At 41.2% G+C, this 25,757-nt stretch overlaps 2 protein-coding genes across 6 annotated transcripts; one reads left to right on the forward strand and one right to left on the reverse strand.

Moving 5' to 3' along the window:
* Positions 1 to 147: 147 nt before the first annotated feature.
* YPEL5 (yippee like 5) lies at positions 148 to 16,225 on the reverse strand. Of its 5 annotated transcripts, none has more exons than XM_042982235.1 (4): positions 16,138 to 16,223; positions 13,188 to 13,392; positions 3,579 to 3,743; positions 148 to 2,057 (listed from the first exon to the last, which is right to left on the reverse strand). In XM_042982235.1, exons 3-4 carry the CDS (start codon positions 3,717 to 3,719, stop codon positions 1,833 to 1,835), a joined length of 366 nt encoding a protein of 121 aa, XP_042838169.1. In that variant the 5' UTR covers positions 3,720 to 3,743; positions 13,188 to 13,392; positions 16,138 to 16,223; the 3' UTR covers positions 148 to 1,832. The 5 variants fall into 5 exon arrangements, with proteins under 5 accessions (XP_042838169.1, XP_042838170.1, XP_042838171.1 ...); XM_042982236.1 differs by lacking the exon at positions 16,138 to 16,223 and adding an exon at positions 15,064 to 15,159; XM_042982237.1 differs by lacking the exon at positions 16,138 to 16,223 and adding an exon at positions 14,678 to 14,760.
* LOC122237119 (translation initiation factor IF-2-like) lies at positions 14,189 to 22,487 on the forward strand. The gene is made up of 3 exons (XM_042979853.1): positions 14,189 to 14,197; positions 15,068 to 17,154; positions 22,119 to 22,487. The coding sequence occupies exons 1-2, from the start codon at positions 14,189 to 14,191 to the stop codon at positions 16,193 to 16,195; spliced, it is 1,137 nt and encodes a 378-aa protein (XP_042835787.1). The 3' UTR covers positions 16,196 to 17,154; positions 22,119 to 22,487.
* Positions 22,488 to 25,757: the final 3,270 nt, after the last annotated feature.

A 25,757-nucleotide genomic window follows, 5' to 3' on the forward strand; every position in this document is an offset into this window, starting at 1 on the left:
CCTGCTTCTGATTCTGTGTCTCCCTCTCTCTCCCTCTGCCCCTCCCCCAACTCAAGCTCTGTCTCTCTCAAAAATAAAAAAGTTTTTTTTTAAAACTAAGACGATTACTAGAGAAGGCTCAGTGGAAAATAAGTAATATTGCACCAATGCAAGACAAAATATACTTTATTGTGACAGCAAATGCTCATAGTGCTGCAGATAAGGCAGGCTAGCGGGGATGTGCGTGTAATCCAAGGCCAGTATGGAAATGGATGGGAATGAAAGCTGGTTCTTAAAGCTTGAAGATTTATTCCACGGTGAAGGAAAGATCATTTGTGTCCACTTCTCTCAAATGCAGTATTATACACCTACTTCATCAGAGACCTATGCCTCTAACCAAAAGCCCGAAGGCAAAAAAGAGAAACTTAATCTTAACTGTACTCAGAAGTCACTTCTAATACCAATGACAGAAAGATTTTGTTAATTGAGGCAAATATCCTTTCTAGACAAAGACCTAGAGATTGAGCACGCAAACATCCATTCACACATTTTAAATAATTAGCCAATTTTAATGTTATTTATTCCACCAGAAACAAATACTAGAATATCTAGAAATAGTTTGGATAAAGAAACATTTATATTTTAATACTTCATAATGTTGTAAATTTGGGGCTAAAATAACACCCTGAGTCACATTTGATCCCTTTCTGCTTGAAAGGACCAAGTACAGTTTAAATTTCAATAGTTGAACTTCTGAGGGTAGATCTGAGAAAATAATGCTAATGACAGATCTAGTGCTTTGATGAAACTATTAGGTTCTACAGACTTGTCAAAATCAACACAAAACTGAGGACAGGCTGAAAACACTTTGCAAAGCAGTAATTTTAGATAGGCTCCTTCATTTCTCCCCTTCTTTTAAAACAGATGCAGATGAAATGCTTTCTGCATGGATGCACAGACATTCCGTTCAACTCTTAACGCAGTACTAGGAGTTTAAACAGTATGCTTTAAACAAAGTAATCTCTACACACTCAATTTAGCTTAAGAGATGAAAAGAAACACTACCAGGAAAATTACTTATCAAATACTCTGCTCTTTTAAAAGGTGTTTTTAAAAGCAACACAGGACCAAAAACATCCAACTATCACTTTATTTATATTACTATGCTTAAGTTACATGGAAAAGACAACCAAGCAGTTCTGCCCCATTTCAGGAAAAGTTTCCAATCAACACCAATTACGTGGTGACAAATAACTAGGACTGGTGACATCTTTGGGTCAAGACTGACAAGGAAGGATGGGCTCTGGTGCTACGGTTCATCTCCAACAAGAATATGGCACAATGGCCAGCACAAGCCATACTAACACTGAACCTTTAGCGCTGGTCACAAATTCGGATCTCTTCCCTGAAGCTAGCAAATCAAGTGAAATAACTGGGTTTAAAAAAAATTTTTTTTAAATGAAGCCCAAATAAGTTTAAAAACCATGCTCTTGACACATTTTTCCTTTCAAAATTTACATACAACACACTTTTTCACTCTAATAGCCCAGATTTTTTTCCTCACATAGCCCATCACGTAGCTGCAGATAGACTATTCTGCCTCAAGATGTAAACACAGGGGAAAAAAAATTAACAGCATCTGCATAATATTCTCTCTACACACTGCTGCTGGATGGAAAATTGAAAATTAAAAAAAAAAAAAAGAAAGAAAGAAAGGTTCCATCTTAGATTCTCACAACCTCTTGTTCCGCAGTTCATGAATCCGACCCTGATGCTAAGGTGACAGTGTATGTAAGTAGATTTTTGTTTTCAGTGAAGGAGACCTGGGAAGAGATGGAGTTAGCTCTTTTTCTTCAAGAGTTATCGGATGGTACATGCTCCTCAAAGCCCTCGCTCTCTCGCACTAGAGCGCGCTCCAGGATCACACGGCCTTCCTTGTAGCGCTGGCTGTCTTCAGTGGCAAACTCATAGATCCATCCCAGTTTGCTATTGCAGTTCTTGCAGCTCACGTCTCGAACCATGTGGCGGCCAGTGAGCATGACCCGGTCTTGAACTTCACTGTACTGCAGGTTAACTACCTAAGAAACAGGGGAACACAAAATTGCAGAGAAATGTGAGTTGCTGGCCCAAAAAGCACACACTATTGTGGTTGATGCAATGACAGCAACTTGAGAAAAGCAAACAGCAGTTGTTACTTTAGTCAAACCTACCATACCCTTCCCAAGGGCTATTTTTAGAAGCTGCTGGGAAAGGCAAATATCTGGAAATTGCACTGGACATCTAATGCAATCTTGAATTACTATACTATATACTAGTCCTAACCACATTATTCACATACACTAGTTACATTTCTGTGTTGCAGCGAAGAGTCCTCAACTTGGAGTTGTAAAATGTTGGTTGGGATCTAGCTGTCATCATTCACCATTCAACGAGGAGTTCAAATAAGGCTACCAATGTAAAAGAACCTAGTATGCAACTTGTATTCCATAAAAAAGGTTTGCCAAATCTGTTTCTGGAAATACATTTTATACACAAACCGAAAAAGACACACTAAGCCAACTATAGATCATACATGGCAATACACAGTTTTTAAGTGGATTCAAATAATCTGTGAAGAATTTCCAACGATTCTGACCATCCGAAAGTCCTCTACACTTTACTCTTCTGTAAATGGCCAGATAGTAAATATTTCTGGCTTTGAAGGCTATATGATCTTTGTTCTAACTATTTAGCTCTGCTGTTGTAGCACAAAAGCAGCCACAGGCAATACATAAATGAATGACTATGGCTGTGTTTCATTATTTACAAAAACAGGCAGCTGGCCTGCCATAGTGTACCAACTCCTGCTCCATCCCTAAAGAAAGATCAAGGGGTATACACTATCAATTCTTTGAGAGAAAAGCTTATTTCTAAGTGGAACAGAGGGGTGTCCACAGGGGAAGTTTAGTTGACCTTTTAAGAGCAGTACCTTAGACTAGTTCTGTCTCTTAGCCTAAAAGATTTGGAAATTCAACTCTACTAGTACACATTAGAGATTTCCAGGAGACAGAATCGGCTCAACCAATTTTAAAGCCAGCCAGAAATTAGAGAAGTGGGCAGACTAGTCATTAATTAGTAAATCGGTAAACGCTCTTCCCCTTGGCATGCCATAAGCCACAACATAATCAGAAGGATGACTGGTGAGCATAAATTAGAGCAAGGGAAGTTGGTTAGATGATCTTCATTCAGTTGCACTGTCAAGCTATGAAAGCTTAATGCAGCTATCCCCACATAAGGACAAATCAGTAACATGGGTGTAGTGGCATTTCTATGTTCTTCCACAGTCCATGAAGTCACTACTAAATTCTTACACTGAATGTTTTCTAAAGCAATGGAGACTACCCTTCTTATTGTAACAGTCTTCAAACTTTCATGGTAAAAAACTCACATTCTAGTAATCCCTTCCTAAGGTCCCAAAGGTAAGCTAGTGGGCACTCATTTGAACATGCAGATTATAGCTCTCATTTCTGGTATCTCCAAACTCTGAGAGGTATTCTAGTACTGCTGTCAAATACATTCACTGAACCCACTTAGGAAATGGAACTGGTCTTCCCACCAACCTTGTTAAAAAGAAATGCTCTGCCAGTGGCGCCTGTGAACCGAGTAGAGATGAGTTCTGAGCGGTTGGTCAGGATTGTATCGCAGTTTGCACAAGAAAACAGACGGGTACCACCAATGTGATCAAGGAAAATTCTGCCCATTTTTATAGCTGAAGTTCTAAAAACCTAGGAGCAAATGGAAAAGCACAAGAAAGCATTATGATTAAAAAAAAAAACTGCTGGTATCTACTTGGTGGGAGTCATTTATACATACATATATATGAGAACCATTTATTCATACATACATAAATTATATATATAAATAAAATATCTACTTTGTAGTAGGACTCCTTTGCAGCACTCATTATGGGAAATACTTGACTCTGTACTAAAGGATCCAAGGTTCATTCACTGAACAAATAAACAGGCAAACCAAGCTAAGAACCGTTTAGAAACAGTGAGCCAAGGAAGCAAACATGTTTAGGCGAGGCCAGAACAAGATCACTTCTCTCTTGGTTGGTATGAAAAGCACAGGAAAAAGTGGAGTATCAAAAACTGAATAATGAGAAGCACAGGCAGAGATGTCAGAAAGGCTTAGGCTAAGTGTTAAGTGTACATTCTGAGTATGTATAATTTGAGGAAAGACTTGTGGGGCATGAGTGGGATGATTCCAAGAGTAGAAAAAGGGGTGATCAGAAAACGAGAAGAGGGGAGTCTTGGTCCAGAGCATGGGGTGGCTCTGGTCATCAGGTACCTCTACAACCATGGAGGGGTGATGGCATTAACATTAGGTTGGAGTCTGTGGAGCACTAGGTGCTTATTTCAAAATTGTCACAATAACTCTGTGAGGTTATCACCCCCACTTCATAACTTATCCAAGTTTATTAAGTGATCAAAGGTTACACAGCTTTCAATTACAGAAAACCATGACTGGAGTGCAGTTCACCCAACCTAAAGCCAAAATTCTTCCACTGCCCTGGCATATGGCTAGGAAAACAAGAACAGAGAAGAAGAGAAAGAGAAGCCATTATTACATAACTTATGTTTAAGAAATCACACTGATTCAATTTATCACAGAAGTGCTGAAACATTGGGGGGATGGGGGGGAAGCTTTGAATCCAAATTCCAAAACAAGAATAATCACACTTCAGGATTTCAAAAGTTAGAGAGTGAATATATGCAACTCCTTCAATTTACAGCAATTAATCCCCTTAAACGCTATTTTTTAAAGATCTACATATAGTCAAGAATACACAACAGCTCTCATTAAAAAAAGAACTTATTCCCAGTGTGGCTTTCAGCTCCTGTGTTTTAAATATTTGTATTACATATATTTTAAATGGCATGCAGAGTTGCTATAGCTGCCACTATGAAAAATAATCTACAATTCATGTTTGTAGTAAGAATCCACTGTCATTTTAAATTTGGGGAAATTTCATTACAAATTAAAAATTCCATTCCTTCTTACATCTGTGAACTTCTTCCTTAGTTATTAGGTGGTCCTAAGGTCATCAGAAAAGTCATTATCACAAAGATCATTATGACTTCCATTAAATATTTTGATATGAAAGTTTAAGAAGAATGAAAAACAAATGGTAAATACAATTAAAATCTGTGGCTAGTGAAAGGAAAACCATTTCACTTTAAGCAAACATGCCAATGAATAAACCCTGGGTGAAAATGACACCACTTAAGAAATGGTATTTAACTTTTTGATTACATTTTTGCAAAATGACAACAGAAGGTAAAACTATCGTTTCAGCCTTTAAAATGATAGCTTTCCCTTTTCCAAAGACTTAAGAACACAGTATTTGTTACATAAAGGTCAGAGGTTGCAAATTTGAGGCCTGCAGGCCGAACTCGTTTGGTGGCATAGGGGACACAGCAATGAACAAGACAGGCAACCCTTTCCTTACAAAACATATGTCCACTGTGGACATGTTTAATGTGGCCCACACAGTTTATTAATAAAAAGCAGCTGGGTCACCATTTAAGACTTGAGAGATTTCTAACGATAGAGCCTGTATTTTTTTTTTTTTTTAAACAATGGGGAGATTTGGCACATGGGGCACCTGTTCTCATAAGGCAACAATGACTAGAGTTGAGTGGTAGCTGCAACTCCCCTGAGGTCATTCTGTCTGCTCAATCACCACTCTGCATCACATAATTACTTCCCCTGTAAGACATCGGAGTGTATGACTCTTCACATAACCAAAGCATGCAACGGCTTGTGAGCAGGTGATCTGGGTCATGTTTCTTAATACCAGTCATCTACAGAAAGTAATCAACAGCAAGGTTTCCTGTCCTACGTCTTAAGACACAGTGCTGGGATTCTGTATTTCTCTGAAAACCAGTATTTGTGCAGTTCACCCCCCTGCTTGGGCTTCTGGGACTCACTACTTTAAGGCCAATTTTTCTCCAAACTTTTAAATATAATATTCATAGTGTAACTTATTTCAACCATAATACAGAAGTATCTAGATGTTTTTGAATTGGCCATGGCAGACACAATGCTGTTGTGGAAAATGTACTGGGCTTCAAAACAAACTCTGCCTATACCCTACATCATTCTATCTTTGATTCAAAATTACAATATAGCTTGACTATTTGCTACTGGCCTTTTATCCTAAATGGGGTAAAGAGATTTAATATGCTTTCTCTTCCCTGCTTCAAATTCAGTCTATTTTTTACTTTTACCCAAGTATTTTTACTGGATTCAATTATATGATTCATTACCAAAACCAAAAATATCTGTGCAGAGTCACTATTTCTAGTTGTGGTTTCCATTTATAGAGTACTATATATGTACACAAAACTGTAAAATGTAGTTCTTATTTGCCAAAAAAGCTAAGTTGGAATGACATGGAATCTAGCAAAAACCAGCAAAACATCATTTTCTGTCAAAAGTCTTTAGGAAGTAGAAAAACCTGTGCAGGGTGGGGTCATCAGGTTCTAGGTGTTAAACCTTAGCTTTGCAGGGCTAGGAACAACCTACTACTGACTCACACTATCCAAATTCTCAAGAGGCTGGTATCAATCACAACGCCACTTTATTATTTAAGGAGGAAGGTCATTAAACAGCTAAGACGTAACACCTGAGTCAGGCTTCTTGGGATCTGGGGAATATATTAAACTCTGCCTTACACCTAGTAATTACTTAGTGTCTACACTGCATGGGACACTGCACTTGGTACTTTACATACCACATTTAATCTTGACTTTTCTTAACTAGGAATTTGTCACCCTCCTAGGTAGAGGAAGAAATAAAGTCCTGACACTGGCCAAGCTGGGGCCTGAATGAAACCTTGCCCCAGTTCTTTTGACTCTTTATTCTCTAGTGACCACTGGGCTGCCAGATTCAGATTTACCATGTACCCTTCCTGCCTCCATGCTGATCCCTCCTAGATTTCCTTTCTTGGTTGGTGGCCAATTCAAATGACACACTCTCCTAAATGAGAAACCCTGGCAACTTCTTAGAAAAATTGCAAAACCAACAGTACTTCCTAAATCACTTTTGGAGGTCTTTCCTCCTTCTCCATCAATGTCTTAATTCAAATTCTCATCCCTTCTAAATAAACCTCTTGTGGCTAGGGACTGTGTTATTATCAAATGCAACACACATTCACGGGTGTCACTATACTTGTGCTAAACTTAATAGCACTACAAAAATAAGGTCAAAGGCATGTGCTTTAGCCATCTCTAAGAGCTCAAATAGACTACTCCTTCACAAACTTTGAAACTTTTTGTCTGACAGAATATAGCTAATTCTTTTAAGAACAACCCCCCCAGATTTTTAAAGGAATAAATTACACACCATAAAATCTAGCCACTGTAAGTTTACAACCAAATGATTTTTAGTAAATTTATAAAGTTATGCCACCACTGCATATCACCACAAACCAGCGTTAGAATATTTCTATCACCTCCCCCAAATTCCCACAAGCCCCTCTTCAATCACAGGCAATCACTGATCCATTTTCTGGTTTTATGTTCAAAATACTTCCCAGATATGCTAAGTCCCTTGCTTAAACTTAGAAGAGTCCCCAAAACCCTTCAGCCACATATTTAAAAAAAAACCTTAAAACTGAGCTTTCATAGATGACTAACAATTTCTGTGTCAACTGTAGGGACACCTTATCGTATCTTAACTAGTAAAATGCACGCTTTGGTCTCTGTCAGTGTTGAAGTTCAAGTTTATAACCAAAACTAAGGTCAAATGCATCACAGCTAAAGCTTTAAGATGTGTTCTTTCTTTTTAACATTTCAAGCAAAACACAATTTTAATAAGTACTATTCCCCCAGATAATTTAATAAATAAGGTCTCTTTGGTACTCCTTTTCTTAGTTCCAGGTTATTAAAATCCTTAAAAGCTTGAAAGAACTACCAAACGTGGTTGTTTATTGGTAGGCTATTATCAGTTTAACTGAAGTTACTGGAAACTTGAGAAGCCAAGTTGAAAATACAAGTGAAATTCATAGATGATCTATACATCACATTTAGTAACTGTTTCAATTTCCTTCCCCTTGAAAATTTAGCTACTTAGAATTTCCATTTTCTATTTTAATAGGAGACCCTAGTGAAGCAATCACATTTTTAGAAACTATACCTTTTTAACAGAATTTTAAAAAATTTACACGATTTACAGAACTTGTAAGAGAAAAAAAGAAACGTTTTTTTCTTTTTGAAAAATCCATGAAAGACATCTCCAGGAATGGATTACAAGTGACTCTTGAACAAAATGGGGGAGAGGGGGATGGTTAGGGATGCCAACCCCCGCCCCCACCTTGCACAGTTGAAAATCTGCAAATAACCACAGACTCCTCCAAAAACTTAATAGCCTATTGTTGACCAGAAGCCTACGGACAACATAAACATAACATAAACCACAGCCAATAACATAAGCATCAAATAACACCTTTTCTATATTAGATGTATTACATACTGTATTCTTACAATAGAGAACATTAAGAAAACTATGAAAAAATACATCGACAGTATTTATTGAAAAAAATGGATGTATAAGCAGACTCATCAGTTTAAACTTGTGTTGCTCAAGGTCAACTATGTTAAAAATTAGACAATATGGGGGTGCCTGGGTGGCTCAGTTGCTTAAGTGCCCTACTCTGGATTTTGGCTCAGGTCACGACCTCACAGCTCCAAGCACAGAGCCTGCCTGGGATTCTCTCTCTCTCCCCGCTGCCCACACATACTCTAAAATAAATAAACTTAACGTGTTAGACAATATAGACTATGTAATTTCCTAGTTTGAGGCCAAGTGAATAAAATATCTTCCTAAAAATGGCTATTTTTAGGTCAGATTTTTGTTTTTAGCAGTTTTAGGTTCACAGCAAAATAAGGCAAGATTTTTGTCTTTCAGAAATGTGTGAATGGCAGGTTTTGTATGGATAGAAGTTTTCAGCCCCTTTGGAGAAGTACCAAGGAGTGCAATTGCTGGATTGTATGGTAGGTTTAGTTTTGTAAGAAACCACTGTGTCTTCCATTTTATATTCCTACCAGCAAGGAATCAAAGTTCCTATTGCTCTACACATCCTTGCCAGCATTTGGTATTGTCAGGGTTCAGGGTTTTGACCATTTTAATAGGTGTGTATTGGTATCTCGTTGTTGTTTTAATTTGCATTTCCCTAATGACATATGACATGGAGCAGCTTTTCATATGCTATTTGCCATTTTTCAATCAGGTTGTTTTCTTTTTGTTCAGTTTTTAACAGTTCTTGGTATGTTTTGGAGAAATCCTTTATCAGAAGTCTTTGGCAAATATTTGCTCCCAATCTGTGGCTTATCCTCTTACTCTCTTGACATCTTTTGCACAGAAGTTTTTAATTTTAATGAGTTCCAGGTAATCAATTATTTCTTTCATGGATCATGCCTTTGGTGTTGTATTTAAAAAGTCACTGCCATATGCAATACCATCTAGATTTTCTCCTATGTTATCTTCTATGAGTTTTATAGTTTTGCCTTTTACATTTAGGTTTGTGACTGATTTTGAGTTAATTTTTGTGAATGCGTGTACAGTCTGGGTCTAGATTTTTTTTTTGCATGTGGAGGTCCGGTTGTTTTAGCACCATTTATTGAAAATACTATCTTTGCTCTGCTGTATTGCCTTTGCTGCTGTGTCAAATATCAGCTGACAATCTTTACGTGGATCTATTTCTGGGCTCTCTATTCTTTCCCACTGATCTATTTGTCCATTCTTTGGTCAATACCATACTGTCTTGATTACTGTAGCTTCATATTAAGTCTTAAAGTCAAGTAGTGTCAGTGTTCTGACTTTATTCTTTTCCTTCAATATTGTCTTGGCTAGTCTTTTGCCTCCTTATAGAAACTTTAGAATGCATTTGTTGATACTCACAAAGGAACTTGTTGGGATTGGGATTGCACTGACTCTAAAGTTGGGAAGAACTGGTATCTTGACAACATGGAGTCTCTCCATTTATTTCATTCTTTATTTCATTCATCAGAGTTTTGTATTTTCCCTCATACAGATCTTGTCACATTTTGTTAGATTTATACCTAAGTATTTATTTTGGGGTACTAAATACCATTGTTCTTAATTTCAAATTCCACTTGTTCACAGCACATTTCTATACATACATATATATAAATCAGTAACAAATATGGTGTCCTGTTGGTTAGTCTGGCTCATTGCTACATACTTTCCTTAAAAACAGGGGTCAGGCCCTCAGCTGCAGCAACTTCCTACTCGACACATCTCTGAAGGCAAGGGAAATAAATGCAAAAATGAACTACTGGGACCTCATCAAGATAAAAAGCTTCTGTACCGCAAAGGAAACCATCAACAAAACTAAAAGGCAACGGAATGGGAGAAGATATTTGCAAATGACTTATCAGAAAGGGTTAGTACCCAAAATCTATAAAGAACTTACCAAACTTAACACCCAAAAAAACCAAATAATCCAGTGAAGAAATGGGCAGAAGACATGAACAGACACTTCCAAAGAAGACATCCGGATGACCAACAGACACATGAGAAGATGCTCAACATCACTCATCATCAGGGAAATACAAATCAAAACCATACTGAGATACCACCTCACACAGGTCAGAGTGGCCAAAATCAACAACTCAGGAAACAGATGTTGGCAAGGATGTGGAGAAACGGGAGCCCTCTTGGCACTGTTGGTGGGAATGCAAACTGGTGTAGCTGCTCTGGAAGATAGTATGGAGGTTCCTCAAAAAATTAAAAAGAGAGCTACCCTATGACCCAACAATAGCACTACTAGGAATTATCCAAAGGATACAGGAGTGGTGATTCATAGGGACACATGTACCCCAATGTTTATAGCAACACTTTCAACAACAGCCAAGTCATGGAAAGAGCCCAAATGTCCACCAACTGATGAATGGATAAAGAACATGTGGTATGTGTGTATATATGTGTGTATACACACACACACACACACACACTGGAATACTACTTGGCAATGAGACAGAATGAAATTCTGCCATTTGCAAAAATGTGGATGGAACTGGAGGGTATTATGCTAAGTGAAATAAGTCAGTCAGAGAAAGACAGATACCCTATCATTTAACTCATATGTGTACCTTGAGAAACTTAACAGAAGACCATGGGGAAAGAAGGGGAAAAAATAGTTTCAAACAGAGTGGGAGGGATGCAAACCCATACGAGACTCTTACATACAGAGAACTGAGGGTTGATGGGGGGTGGGGAGAGGGGAAAATGGGTGATGGGCATCGAGGAGAGCACTTGTCAGGATGAGCACTGGGTGTTGTATATAAGAGATGAATCACAGGAATCTACCCCCAAAACCAAGAGCACACTGTATACAACGTATGTCAGCTAACTTGACAATAAATTATACTAAAAAAATAGTAACAAAATATAAAACGTAAAAGAAAACAAAACAAAAAAAAAAACCCCAACCAAATAAACAAAAAACAGGGGTCAGGCAACTAAGGCCAGTGGGCAAAATTCAGCTCACCACTTGTTTTTATACCACCCACAAACTAAGGATGGTTTTCACATTTTAAATGGTAAGAAAAAAACAGAAAAATAATCAAAAGATTATTTTGTGACACATGAGAACTATGAAACATTCAAACTTTAATGTCCATAAATAAAGTTTTATTGGGACATAATCACGCACATTTGCTTATACTTGACAGCTGTCTCACCTGAACAGCAGAATTTGAACAGTTATGGCTGAAACCTTATGGCTTGTAAAATTCACAATATTCACTATCTGGCCCCTGACAGAAGGTGTGCTGACCACTGTTAAAAACTCCTTCAGATGGCGAACAGGGTTTTTCACTTAGAAAGCAGATAGTCTTTTTTAATTAAAAAAAAAAAAAAAAAAAAAGTAAACTTAGTTGCCACTCAGGGTTAAGGATCAACAGGAATACCAGACAAGATCAATTTTATCCTGCTCCCCTTTTCTTCAGATTTCTCTAGCTAAAATCTTTAACTTTCTATAATCAGATTAGCTCTAAAAAGATTACAAAAATAAATAATATATTCCTAGCTGCTGCCTTCCATTTCCAGGATTTAAATAACGTGGCCCAGATATTTGAATTCTGGAGTCAGACAGCCTGGGTTCACATCTCAGCTCTGCCCCTTGTAAGCTGTGTAAACTTTGGATAAGGTATCTTCTGCTTCTTCAGCTGTGAAACGGAGACAGCATTACCCATCTCTCAGTTGTGACAATTAAATGGAGAGAATACATTAGGAGAACAGTGCCTGGCACATCATAAATGTTAAACAAAGGTAAATGCAGTAAAACTAGCCCACCCCAACTTCCCCTTCCTATTAAAGAGGAGAAATCAAAACACAGACTATGAAACAAACAACTGGCTTCATCTCCTGTTCATCACTGCAAAGCTAAGTGATGAGGTGACAGAAATTAAAAGCAGAAGGAAAGTTAGAAACCTTGTGAAGCATCTCAAATTCTCAGTGTCACAGTTCCAGGTCTTAAAATAGGTACACGCCCTCCCTGTGGTTAGTAATCCAGTTAGGATCCAACCCTGGCAGGCAGAATTCAGCAAAGAAAGCATTTTACTGTCCAACCCTAAAAACTCCAGAGAGAATAGTAAGCATTGATGAGTCTCTAAGGATCCACTGATGGGAAAACCCCCCATTCACAGATAAGATTCTTCCTCAGTAGAGAGATTAGTTTCTTAGGGCATTTCCACAGACCACAGACCACACAATACTGGGACTCCACCTACTGCTGGGCCAGTAAGAGGGGCTTTTCCAATGCCAGAAGGTGGTTGGCAAATACAAGGTACAAAGACTCTCTCCAGCAGGGAATGGTGTAGGAGCCCAGTACAGAAAGGGCTGAAGAAATCTGCCCTTTTAGAGGAGACTGTGTTTTGCAATAGTTCTGGTAAAATGAAAACATGCTGGAGCATGTTTATCTACTTTTCAGTCTCTCCCGTCTCCAAAACAAAGGAGCAAAATCTAAAGACTTTAAATAGTTGATTACTATAGTTAACATTTAATGCTGTTATCTCATCAACTATTTTCATACTGATTTGTGATGGAATTCTACTTAAAAACTACAAGGGAGAAAATACGTTAAATTCATAATGTATCATAAAATCAATTTACCAATTTTTGTACAAAATATTTACCAAGCCAAGGTTTCAGGGACAAAAGCAAGCTGTGTTTTCCTCTTGTTAATTCTCTTGCGATACCCGATCAGTTTTCTTTACTGTGTCGAATGATGTTCTAGTGGTGGAATCAGCTCTTCAACTGACAGTAACTTCACTATTTTGGTTCCCGTCCTTCAAATAGTGCCTTTGTTGTTGTTGAATGTTTTCCAGGTTTACTATATTTCTATAATACATATTTAGTCATCACTAGAAAATAGGAGTAGTCATGTAACTCAGTGAGTCAGCTAAACAATCTGAGTTGGTAATCTCCCCAAAACACCCACTGGCAAGACAAATTCAAGATCTCTCCTTTGTTGTGATGCAATACCGTGAGTCAAAAAAGCCTCTTATTGGATAGACTAGAGTATAAATTAACTGTCTGGTTTCCTAATTCAGGTGTCAAGTAGCAAGTTCATGTCATAGCTAAGGTTCAGTTCCTACATTACCCAGCCATTACTACACAGGATTACCAGAGAAACAGATGATTTCTACAGCCATTCAGGCTCTATAAAACCTAAAGTGATATTCTTGGTGCAGATATACTTAGGACTATGTTCATATCTCATGAATATATTTAGAACTAACTTTCACATCTCGTGAACATATTTAGGACTGTTAGGCCTGTATTGGAGGGTACTGTCTAATTTAACATCTTTTTAGACTTATTTTGGTTTTATTTCCCTTCACTTTTTAATGGTTTCTAAACCTTTTTCTCTCTCCTACTACCTAAGTAGAACAAAAGGCAAGTGAGTCTAGGGAAAAGTCCTTGATAATCCAGAGACTATGTTTAGAAACCGCATGTATGTTACCGACCTTACTTTTCTAAAAATCCAATTTCATTAGCTCCCCTGTACAGAATTAAATGGTTTACTTGAGCACATTTTATCATCTCCCTCTCTCATAGAGAAGATGGTTGCTAGAGATAAACTTCAAAAACAAGTCAACCAGTAGGCCTGCATTGGGCACTGAGCTGGGAGAGTATGATAAAGGTAGACATCAGTCTTTCCCAGGAAGTACATTCTACCTGGTGTTCCAGTACCTACCCAGAAAGATAATGGGAGATGGAAAATTCACTGTGTGCCAAATTCCACCAGCTCCACCTTCTCACTATTTGTAAATGGTCCAGGCCTGTTTTTCCTTCTAGGCCTGGATGTCCCCCAAAGACTCCCGTTTTCCAGGTCGGGGCAATACCGGTCCAGTTCAAAATGCTTCCTACTTGACTCTTACCCATTTTTTTCACTGCCCCCGTTTTTCAACTTCTATAACACTTATTTCGTATTTGACTAACGTTTAAGTTTACATGGTTACTCAATTTCATTTGTTCATGACTTTTTACTAAGTTACAGGCTTCTAGAGAAAAGACCATGAGTTCTTGGTAATTTCCATCTTATCTAATACAGTACATATATGCCATAAACTTTCAGGAAGAGAATACACCTAGACACTTCACATCTGGCACAAATATTTACCCAGGAAACACTTCATGTATTTTGGTTCAGCTGTGTGCGAATTCGGCTGCAACACTGTATGCGCGGCTACGCAAAGTGAGCTAATATCCTATTACCCCCCCCCCCCTCCGCCCCCAGTTACTTCACCAGCAAGGCTAATTTTCCAGAAACACAAGGTTAGCTAGCCTGAGGTTACTTCAGGTTTTCCATCTGTCAGAGAGACCTGGAATAAAAATCCTCAGATTACCAACAAGGCCCTGTAAACAGAAAAAGTTTAAAAATAAATGAGCTGTACACCTTCCCAGCCTCTCCCTTGAAGGGGGGGATTAATAAGAGTCAGGATTAAACAGATCTTTGTAGCAGTTCCGTTTTCCAACTCCCGCTGTTCATAATACTCATTGTCTTACCTAGCTGCCTAAAATAAAAGAGCTGCGAGAGCACGCCCACCCCCCAGCCGGCGGCGGGGGCGGAGGAGGGAACCGGGAGGAAGGGCGCGGCCCCCTCCGCCGGCAGCCTGCGACCGCGCGACCCGCCAGCCGCCTGCGGCCCCAGCTGGCCCCAGCTGATTGTGGGCACGTGACGCCGCGGGCCAATCGGGAGGGGCCGACCGAGCGAGGCGGCCTCCTCCCGCACCACAAACACGGGCCGGAAACAGCTGAGCGGGCGGCGGCGCGGGGTCCCGGGCGGCCCGCCGCAGCCCGGGACGCCCGACGGCTGCCCAACAGTCCCACCCCGCCCTCCGCCAGCCCGGCGGGGCCACACGCTCGTTCCTGGGGCCAGCCAGCGAGCTGCAGGGCAGGGTGGCCGGCAGTCACCCGGGGGGGCAGACACAAAGCCAACGAGGCCCCCCCGCCCGTGCCTAGTGCCGGGCAGCCGGGACAGCGGCCCTTTTTAAAGACGACCCCCGCCCGTCGCCCAGCAGAGCTCGGACTTCACTTCGACGCCGGGGGCGCGGCGAGGCTGCAGAAGACCAGGCCTCCCGACGACCGCGGCGGCGCGGAACCCCGGCGCGCCCCCGACACTGCGGCGGGGACGCGGCCCGTGGGGGCGGGGCAGCCGGGGCGGGGGAGGTTGCCGGCCAAACTGCCCGCGGAAGGGCCTCCCAGGCTGCGCCGCGGATACTGGCCGGGCGAGAGACTGCGGCAGGAGGGCGCGGGCGCCGAGCGGAGGGGTCGCGGCTGTTGCGGGCGCGCCGGTCGCCCCGGCTGCGCGGCGGGGGCGGGCCGACGGCGGCCGCCGCGCCTGGGCCTCACAAAGAGGAAACAGCCCAGCCCGTCTACCCGCAGCCCCGGCGCCGGGACCCGCCCAGAGGGGTCGAAGGCGGCCGCGCTGGGACCCCAGAGGGAGCGCGGCGAGAAAGAGGCACTTCCTGCCAGGGTCCCCCGCCCCGGGCCGATTCCCGAGTGCTTCGAAGCCGTCGACCTGGAGGGCTCCTCAGCCTCCACCGGGCTCCGAGCCCGGCCCCCGCCAACCGCACTCACCCCGAGCGGCTGTGAGATCCGCGGCCGCCGGCGGTTCTTCGCTCCTCAACTGGGATGAAGCCCCTCGGCCACCCGAGTCTCCAGGTTTAGTCAGGCCCTGGCCTTGGCCCCGCCTCTCCCTGGTTGGGCCTCAGCGTCAATCACTCGGTGTAGCTCCGCCCCTCGAACAGTGGGCTCTCCCAGTTGGCCCAGAATGCCCTTCATTTCTAGGCCCCGCCCTCATTCCCGGCACCCTGCCCCTTCCGCTGGGCCCCGCCCCTTTTCTGGCTCACCCTCCCCCACTCCCTCTCCCCTCCGCGGCGCTGCCCACCCCTCCCAGAAGCCGCAGATCCTGAGCCAGCTCCCGCAGCTCGCCCCGCCCCTGACTCTACTCCTCGTACTCGTGCAGCCAATCAAAGAGGCTAACTCTGCCCCTTCTCGGGAAGAGGCCAATGTGAAGAGACTTAGGATCCACCTCCTTCTCAGCTGAGAGCACACAACACAGCATCCACGTGAGTCAGCTTCTTAAAGGAGAAGGCTCAGCTTTCTAATTGCGGCAGCTGTAGGACATCGCGCGTCATCGGCGTCACCAGGTGGTAGTTAAGGCCTAGCTTTTTGAGGCCCAGTAATGACAAATGAAAACAACAGGCTGTTTTTCTAGGCAAAGGAGGTACCTAGATAGTTAAAACGTACCGTGTAATTAATTTCCTTGAGACTGCTTACTCTAGTCACTCCTTATAGAGCGCCACCATTTACTTACAAACCCCGAACCCTTTGAATCCCAGCATATAGGAAATCCTGAAGAACATCTATGGAAAACGGCATTTTTCAAGTGTGCTCGACTTAATTTACAACTCTCTGAGTTTTCTGTTGGTAGTGGAAGTGATTTTCAAGAAGATGAGAAAATTCAGAATCTTTTACATGGAGATTGTCTGCCTATGAAAGTCTGAGGTTTGTTGAAAAGGGTTGCTGTTCCTATAACCATCATGAACACTTGAGATAGAAGGCTTTGCGTCTCATTTCATTAGCATTTCCCAGGTAATTACATTATGATCTTTGCCTGATTTTCAGGATGAAGTATAAATATTTGATGATGCCTATTTCTCAGACAAAAAATAAAGGCTAACATTTGAGGTTAATCTGCAAGGTGTTTAAAGTCATCAGGGGCGCCTGGGTGGCTCAGTTGGTTGGGCGTCTGACTTTGTTCAGGTCATGATCTCACAGTCTGTGAGTTCGAGGCCGGCGTCCGGCTCTGTGCTGACAGCTCGGAGCCTGGAGCTTGCTTCAGATTCTGTGTCTCCCTCTCTCTGCTCATCACCTGCTCACACTCTCTCTCTGTCTCTCAAAAATAAATAAACATTAAAAAAAAAAGCCATCTTTAGTGAGTAAGAGGTTTTGAAGCAAATACTAGCAATTTGACTTCTCATCAACCTCAAAAAAACCACAGGTATTTTCATGCAGTTCAGATAAAAACCTGATCATCAAAGGAAAACAAGCAGATAGGAAGTTTTTTTCTTTTAAGTTTTATTTATTTATTTTGAGAGAGACAGAGACAGTACAAGTGGGGAAGGAGCAGAGAGAGAAGGAGAGAGAGAATCCCAAGCAGGTTCTGCACTGCTAGCACTGAGCCATGAAACTGTGAGACCATGACCTGAGCCGAAACCAAGGGGGTCCAATGGTTAACCAACTAAGCCACCAGGTGCCCAGAGATAAGGAAGTTTTAAACATTTTTAAGTTTTTTTCTCATTGTTTTGTTTTTACTTTAATTACAAAGTAACACATGTTCATTGTAGGAAGGTCATACAGCCTCATTTCCTAACAGAAACCTGTGTTCTCTGCTTACAGTTTCATGTACATCCTATTCTTCCTGAAACAAATGTATATGAAAGCATATTGCACCTCTTACTCCGTGCATCTAAAAGCCAATGCAACTTTTATCTACAAATTTACTTTTGTCTATATCCACAGTTTTCTGTGGTATGACTTCACCATCTTTTATTAAGCATTTTTTTTTCCTACAGACATTCCTCAATCTTTTTCTATTAAATGTACTGCTGTAAGGAACATGTGTGTTCGCTGATAACCTGTTTGTCAGGTATTTCTGAATATAATCATTTGAAATGGACATATAGTGTCTAAACCCACAGGAATGAGTTGTTCTTAAAAGTGAGCACTTTTGAGTGCCAGGTAAAACAGTAGGGAAGACTATTTATTTAACAAATACATAGTGCTAACTGTTCTAGGTTCTCTCACATTAACGCAGTGAATTTTCATGAAAACTCTGAGTTCAATACTGTTATCCCCATTTTACAGATGAGTCAACTGAAGCACAGTGATTAACAAATGTGTCCAAGGTCGCCTGGTGGATATAAATTACAAATATTAAGCACAGCATTTAAAAGCTTGGAAGGGAATGATGAAAATCATATTTTAGAAAGATTAAATGATAGTCATATGCAGAGTTAAAGCCCAAATGTGAGGTAAGGAGGGCAGGTAGGAAAGGAACAGAAGTTGCAGGTTTGACTTTAACAGAAATGGCTGCACTGGACTGATTGATTGTTTATAGGTGGACTAAGAATTTTCCCAGATAAGCCAGAGATTTTCTAGGTGACTGATGGCCTCCTGTTGCCGGGTATAGGGCTGTTGGGAAGGTCAGTTTGGGGTGGAAGACGATGGATCCCCCTGATGGTGGCACACCCATTAGAAATAAAGAATATACAGTTGAAGATAATATAACAAATATGGAAGAGAAATGAAAAAAGGTAAGAGATTTTTAAAGATGGTCTTGTTGGGCTTTTGGTTACAGTTGTGTTACACCTTTTAATTTAATTAAATTTGTTTTTTTTAACGTTTATTTATTTTTTAAGACAGAGAGAGACAGAGCATGAACGGGAGAGGGTCAGAGAGAGGGAGACACAGAATCTGAAACAGGCTCCAGGCTCTGAGATGTCAGCACAGAGCCCGATGCAGGGCTCGAACTCACGGACCGCGAGGTCATGACCTGAGCCGAAGTCGGACGCTTAACTGACTGAGCCACCCAGGCGTCCCCCTTTTAGTTTAATTAAATTTGGGACAAATTGGGGCGCCTGGGTGGCGCAGTCGGTTAAGCGTCCGACTTCAGCCAGGTCACGATCTCGCGGTCCGTGAGTTCGAGCCCCGCGTCAGGCTCTGGGCTGATGGCTCGGAGCCTGGAGCCTGTTTCCGATTCTGTGTCTCCCTCTCTCTCTGCCCCTCCCCCATTCATGCTCTGTCTCTCTCTGTCCCAAAAATAAATAAAAGACGTTGAAAAAAAAATTAAAAAAAAAAATTTGGGACAAATTAGTACTTTATAATACTGAGACATTCCCACTAAGAACATGGTTTGTTTATCCATTCTTTTATGTCTGTATAATTTCATGGTACAGCTACCATCCGTTTGGTTGTTCATATATCTTCTTAGGGCTCTATTTAGGTATTATATATTTTCTGAGGATATTATGGGCTGAATTATGCCTCCCCATTCATATGTTGAAGTCCTAACCCCCAGGTATCTCAGAATGTGACTGTATTTTGAAATCCAGCCTTTAAAGAGGTGATTGAGTTAAAATGAGGTTGTTAGAGTAGGCCCTAAAACAACCTGACCGGTGTTTTTATAAAAGGAGATTAGGGATGTGAGTGCAATCTGGCTGTGACATTTGTCACCCCTTTGATCACCATGGTTGATTTGGCTGATCTGGCTGGCTAGGGAGGTGTCCCCTTCCTCCCTCACCACTGCATGTGCCTGTGTCCCTCTCTGAAGCTGCATACTTGATGGAAGAAGACGACCTTCCCTGTTAGAGAAGGACCATTCTTCAGTCAAGGGGAGACAAGTAGCTGCACTCCTCTGCTAGAACCTCCAAACAAGTTCTCCAGGTCCATTCGTAGGAGAATGTGGGGCAGTCAAGCTTCCACAACTCCAGACACCTCCAAATGAATTACAGCTTGTGGACGTTTGCCTTTCTTAAAAAAGACAGAGATTACTACATAAAAAGGGATACCAGGGATGTGTGTACATATAGAAAAGACCATGTGAGGACACAGAGAGAAGGCTACCTGCAAGCCACAGAATAAGGCCTCAGCAGAAACCAACCCTGCTGACACCTTGACTTTGGACTTCCAGGCTCCAGAAGGGTGAGAGATAAATTTCTGTTGTTCAGGCTACCCAGTCTGTGGTATTTTGTTGCATCAGCTGTAGGAAACTTAACAGAGGGGTTGCTGTGAATGGAACTTCTATTATATATTATAACTCTTCTTGGTTATTTATTTTGTAGGAAAAATAATGATTTTGTAGTTTATTTTCCCAAATATTCTAGATTAGTCTGTCTTCAAATGATCATAATTTTGTCTACTTCTTTCCAATCATTTGCCTTTTATTTGTTTAAGTTTCTTTGAGCACATGTGTGAATATTTTGGTCAAAACTTCCTTTGGGGTACCTGGTGGCTCAGTTGGTTAAGAATCTGACTTTTGGTTTCAGCTCAGGTCATGATCTTGTGGTTGGGGAGTTCAGGCCCGTGCTGGGCTCTGTGCTGACAGAGCCCTCGCCCTTTCTCTCCCTCTTTCTCTCTCTCTCTTTCACACACACACACAGTAAATAAATAAACTTAAAAAAAATCTTTTATTGCTCGTTTGTATGTTTCCTTTTTTAAAAATAAAAAATGGGTGTGAAAATTTATCAAATACCTTCTTAGTGTCTATTAAGATAATCATGTTTTTCTCTTAGCCTATTTCATTATATGATATATTACAGTAACCCATCTCTAACATTAAACCAGCTTTGCATTTTGGGATAAAAACTTTTTTATCACTTGATATGTGCTAACTCTGACATTGTTCCAATACATAAAATCAGAAACATGAGCATATCAACAAACACCAACATACTCTGTGCATTATTCTGGTTGCTGACTATGCTTTCTGGCGGAAACTCTCTGATATGCCCCAAATAGGTAGTTCAGTATCACAGCTACAAACCTGGGGTCTGACTTTCAGAATGCCCTTCTGTTGGTGCTCCCATGGACCTCTCCTTTGCTCTGATTTTCCTTCTCTTGGTTTGAAGGACTCTTACACTGAAGCTGGGCCCTTGGAGATAAGACCACCTTTCAAGTGCAGGCTTCATGCCCAGCTCTAAGTCTCTCTGCCTCCTCACACTTCCCAAGACCTTGTAAATCTCTTTGCTGGAGAAACCCTGAAACACTTGGACCTCCACCCACCTCTGTTACTCTCTGCAGAAAATCATGCAGACAATTTAGAGTCAGATTAAGACTGCTGGAGATGAGCTACCTCAAAGTTTCTCAATCTCAATATTTCCTCCTCTGTTTTCTATTTTCTTGGCACTTTCTCCAGTTAGAAGAAAGACAATCTCAAAAAAAAAAAAAAAAAAAAAAAAAAAAAAAAGAGGAGGAAGAGGAGGAGGAGGAAGAGGAGGAGAAAGACCATCTTTTTTCCTTTCCAAAGCCTGATGGACACCTATACCTGGAGAACAATTCTCGATCTTGAAACTCAGGCAATCTTTAAGAGAATCCACATCTTGTCTTAATAGTACAAACAACGCATATTTCCTTTTTTCTTTTCTTTAAGTTTATTTTTATTTATTTTTGTTTGAGAGAGATAGAGCATGAGCGAGGGAGGGGCAGAGAGAGGGAAAGAGAGAATCCCAAGTAGGCTCTGTGTTGTCAGTGCAGAGGCTCAAACCCACGACTGTGAGATCATGACCTGAGCTGAAATCAAGAATCGGATGCTTTACTGACTGGGCCACCCAGGTGCCCACAACACGTATTTCCTTAGGCGTAGGGTTGTCACTCCCCTCTTGTGCCTGTTAATAGACCACAATCCCCCTGGCTCCTTCAACCGCTGCAAGTACTTACCATCTCTCTCTTGTTGGGACCCTACATACAAGTAATCTGCCCTCACATCCAACACCTAGGTTTAGCCCCAAGTAACCTCTTAAAATAACTTGTCTATCATTTCCCTTGTTTTATATTAGCATCACCTTCATTCCTCCCACCCCCATCCTGTTGCCTGGAATGTGGATGCCGCCTGGACCACAGGACCAGGACTTTGCCCTAAGGATGGAGGAGCAGACGGCTGGAAGGAACGTGGACCCCAAACACTGCATAGAGTAGAGCTGCCATACTAGCCTGGGACTGCATGATTTGGGTTTTGTTTTGTTTTGTTTTGTTTTGTTTTGGTGAGGGGAGGGGAGGGACACTGCATGTTTTTTACTTTAACCTGAATTTATGAGAACTTTGGGTAATTTAAACAGACCAGCTCCTTTAGGCAGAAACATATATGTAAGTGCAGTCACAACTTGGTAGTTAAAATATCAATGTTAATTAAAATATTAATAACTTTCTCTTGAGTTGCAGCCCTGCCACTTTACTAAAAGCTGTCTCAAAAGTCATTGTTCATAAAATTCAGCTACATCTTTTTGGACTGCACAGATTCTATGTGGTACTTGAAATCATCAACCAAACATTCAGTCTTCCAACTTTTTATTCTCCTGGCTTTGGCAGTAGAGTAGTTACTTGTGGTAGACGGAATGATGGCTGCCCCCCTCCCCACCCTACCATCCTCCACAATGGCTATGTCCTCACCTCCAGAACCGGTGAATGTGTTACATGACAAAAGGAATTTTGCTGGTGGGTTAGTTTAAGGATCCTTAAATGGGGAGATTATTCTGGACCATCCAGGTGAAGCAATGTCATCACAGGGTCTTCATAAAAGAGAGGTAGGATGGCCAATAAGCATATGAAGATGTTCAATGTCACTAACCATTAGAGAAATGCAAAGCAAAGCCATAGTGAGAAATCACTTCATACCCTTCAGGATCATTACCATCAAACAAAACAAAACAAAACAAAGATGTTGGCAAGTACTTGGACAAATTGGAGTCCTGTACATTGCTGGCAGAAATGTAAACTGGTACAGCTGCTATGGTAAACAGTATGGCAGGTCCTAAAATGTTAAAAATAGAATTACTGTATGATACAACAATTCCACCTCTCGGTATATACCCCAAAAGAATGGAAAGCAGGGTCTCAAAGACATACTTGTTCACCCACGTTCATAGCAGCATTATCCACAATAGTGCAATACAATGACTTATAAGAAATATGTATGTGGTCATTCGGCCTGCTGGTGTCCAAGAATTGCTTGGTGTTGTGTGTGTGGGTGGGTGTGGGGGGGAAGTTAGGTCTGGGAGCCTAAAAAATAGCCAAGAGCTAGAAGCAACCTGAGTGGACTTCAGTGGTTGAATGGATAAATGAAACATGGTACATATACAAAATAGAATATTATTGAGCCTTGAAAAGAAATTCTGACATATGCTATGACATGATCTTTCAAGACATTATGCTAAATAAAATAAACCAGATACAAAAGGACAAGGATTGTATAATTCCCGTTATACACAAAGTCTAGAGTAGTCCCAATTCATGGAAACACAAAGTAGAATTCTGCTCCCCAGGGGTTAGGGGGAGGAATTGTTGTTTAATGGGTATAGGGTGTAAATATGCTTACTAATACCAGGCTGTACCCTCAAAAATGGTTAAGATGATCAACTTTATGTTTTGTGCATTTTACCACAATTAACAAGTAAACTAGGTTTTCTAACAAAAATAACAGTAATAACAAACTGCAAAAGGGAGGTAGAAGAGTCAGTCAGAGAACATGAGGGATGCTAGAAGTAGAGGTTGGAGCAAGCAGAACCTCGAACCAGGAAAAGGCAAGGAAATGGATCCTCCCTAGAGCCTCCACAGGGAACACAGCTCTGACGACACCTGGATTTCAGCCTTGGGAGACTCATTTTGAATTTGTGACCTCCAGAACTGTAAGTTAATAAATTTGTATTGTTTTAAGCCACTAGGTCCATGATGATTTGTTACAGCAGCCAAGGAAAGTTAATAACATCCCCCGATTTTCCTAAAGCCATATTTTATATTGAGTTTTCTTACTAATGACCTGGTGCTGTTTATAATCAGGATTAATTTTGTTACCGCACATAACTATATTCTTTCTAACGTATGTTATTTTCAGAAGTCTGACTCAGCAAATGTTGGAGGTGTTAGGGAACAGAACCTCAGCCCACAAACCCCTAAGTCTTTTTTACAACAGATTGTATCAACCAAGAGGATCTTGTAATATCCTCCCCTAAATTTCTTGTAAACCACCAACAACGGTGTTCATAAAATTTCCACAAGCTTTCTCAACACTAAGACCTTTTACACCTCAAACCCTGAGTCCTGGGGTAAGGATAGGTATGTGTCCGAAGTCAGGTGGGGGCAAATTGGAGGGGAAAATAAATGGTGGTGAGGAGCATGGGTGTTTGGGTTATGTAGCCTGAGGTCAAACCCCAGCACTGCCATTTGCTAGCCACCTGACCATGGGTGAGAACTTCAATTTAATTACTAAAAATAGAGGTAATCTTAGGGTTATTGTGAATATTAAAGAACATAACTAATGTCAAGTGCTTAGCCAGTGTCCCCGACACCTATCAAGTGCTCAATGAAAGTTGCTGTTGTGGGAGTTCTTGTTATTATTTTCATGACTCTTGATTATGAAGCTGAGGCTAGAAGTCCAGAGTGAGCAGGCTTTGCTCTGTTTCCCCTGTACTGTCCGCATTGCAGAATGGTAAGGTCACCTGGCAGACTGCCAGGCAAATGCCTGCTAGCTCTCTCATGTGTTTCAACCCTGAATCGAGAGAGTACTTGAAATACTGCCAACAGTCTGACATGCTTTATATCATGGAGATGACAAATGAGCCATTCAACTTCTTTCAAAACCTACCTGCCCACAAAAAGTCAATAGCAGGGGTCTCTCTGGGCTATAAGCTAGAATTTCATCAATGAGATAACATGCACTCTTAGTGACCGCCATTACTAATGATAGTCATTTAGGAGTCACTTTGAACACAAAATAAACATTGACAATGCCACCAAACACCAAGAAGATCTATATGAACTGATATATTACGGTGTCCAAAATACATTATTATGTGGAAAATGGCAAGCTGTGGGATTACATGCATAGTCTTATCCAATTTTTGTAAAATAATAAGAAAACTCTATGTATTTACATATGTAGAGATAAAAATCTGAGATACTCACTTTATACACTGCCCTCATTTTCATAAACCTATCTTACAATGCCTGTGTTTAACTTGAACAATCAGAAAACTGATAAAATGTTATTGCCAAAAGCATTTTTAAGTTTAGTTTGTACTCAGCTTTTATTGAGGATGACACAAAAGATGATCACGTGAAGAATTTGCATCTTCTGCTAAACTAGCAGTATCAGTCAACTCTGGTAGGTTGTGAGTAGCAGGAATCCAATTTGAGGTAGTTGAAGCATAAGAAGGAAGCATACTGGCCCACATCACCAAAGAACAGAAAAGGGTGGTTTGATTCAGCCTTAGGGAACTTGGATGCAGCCAAGACTGGCTGATTCTGTCTCTACTTCTGTTTCTCTTTGCAAACTGACTATTTGTACTTCCCTACCATGGCATCAACCAGCTCCGTGTTTGCATCATTAAGGCTTCCTGACCAGAAAGGAAAGAAAGCTCCAGTTAGAAAAGTCCCAGAGAAGGATTCTGACAGGCTGGGTGGATCAGGGACCTGTCACCGTG

The sequence above is a fragment of the Panthera tigris genome, chromosome A3 (assembly GCF_018350195.1).
Source record: "Panthera tigris isolate Pti1 chromosome A3, P.tigris_Pti1_mat1.1, whole genome shotgun sequence".
NCBI classification, from domain to species: domain Eukaryota; kingdom Metazoa; phylum Chordata; class Mammalia; order Carnivora; family Felidae; genus Panthera; species Panthera tigris.

Coding starts and splice junctions, on each gene's coding strand:
- YPEL5 (XM_007088847.3), bottom strand. CDS start 3,719: ATGGGCAGAATTTTCCTTGATCACATTGGTGGTACCCGTCTGTTTTCT. Junction 2,058..3,578: donor GAGCATTTCTTTTTAACAAG/GTTGGTGGGAAG, acceptor CCTGTTTCTTAG/GTAGTTAACCTGCAGTACAG.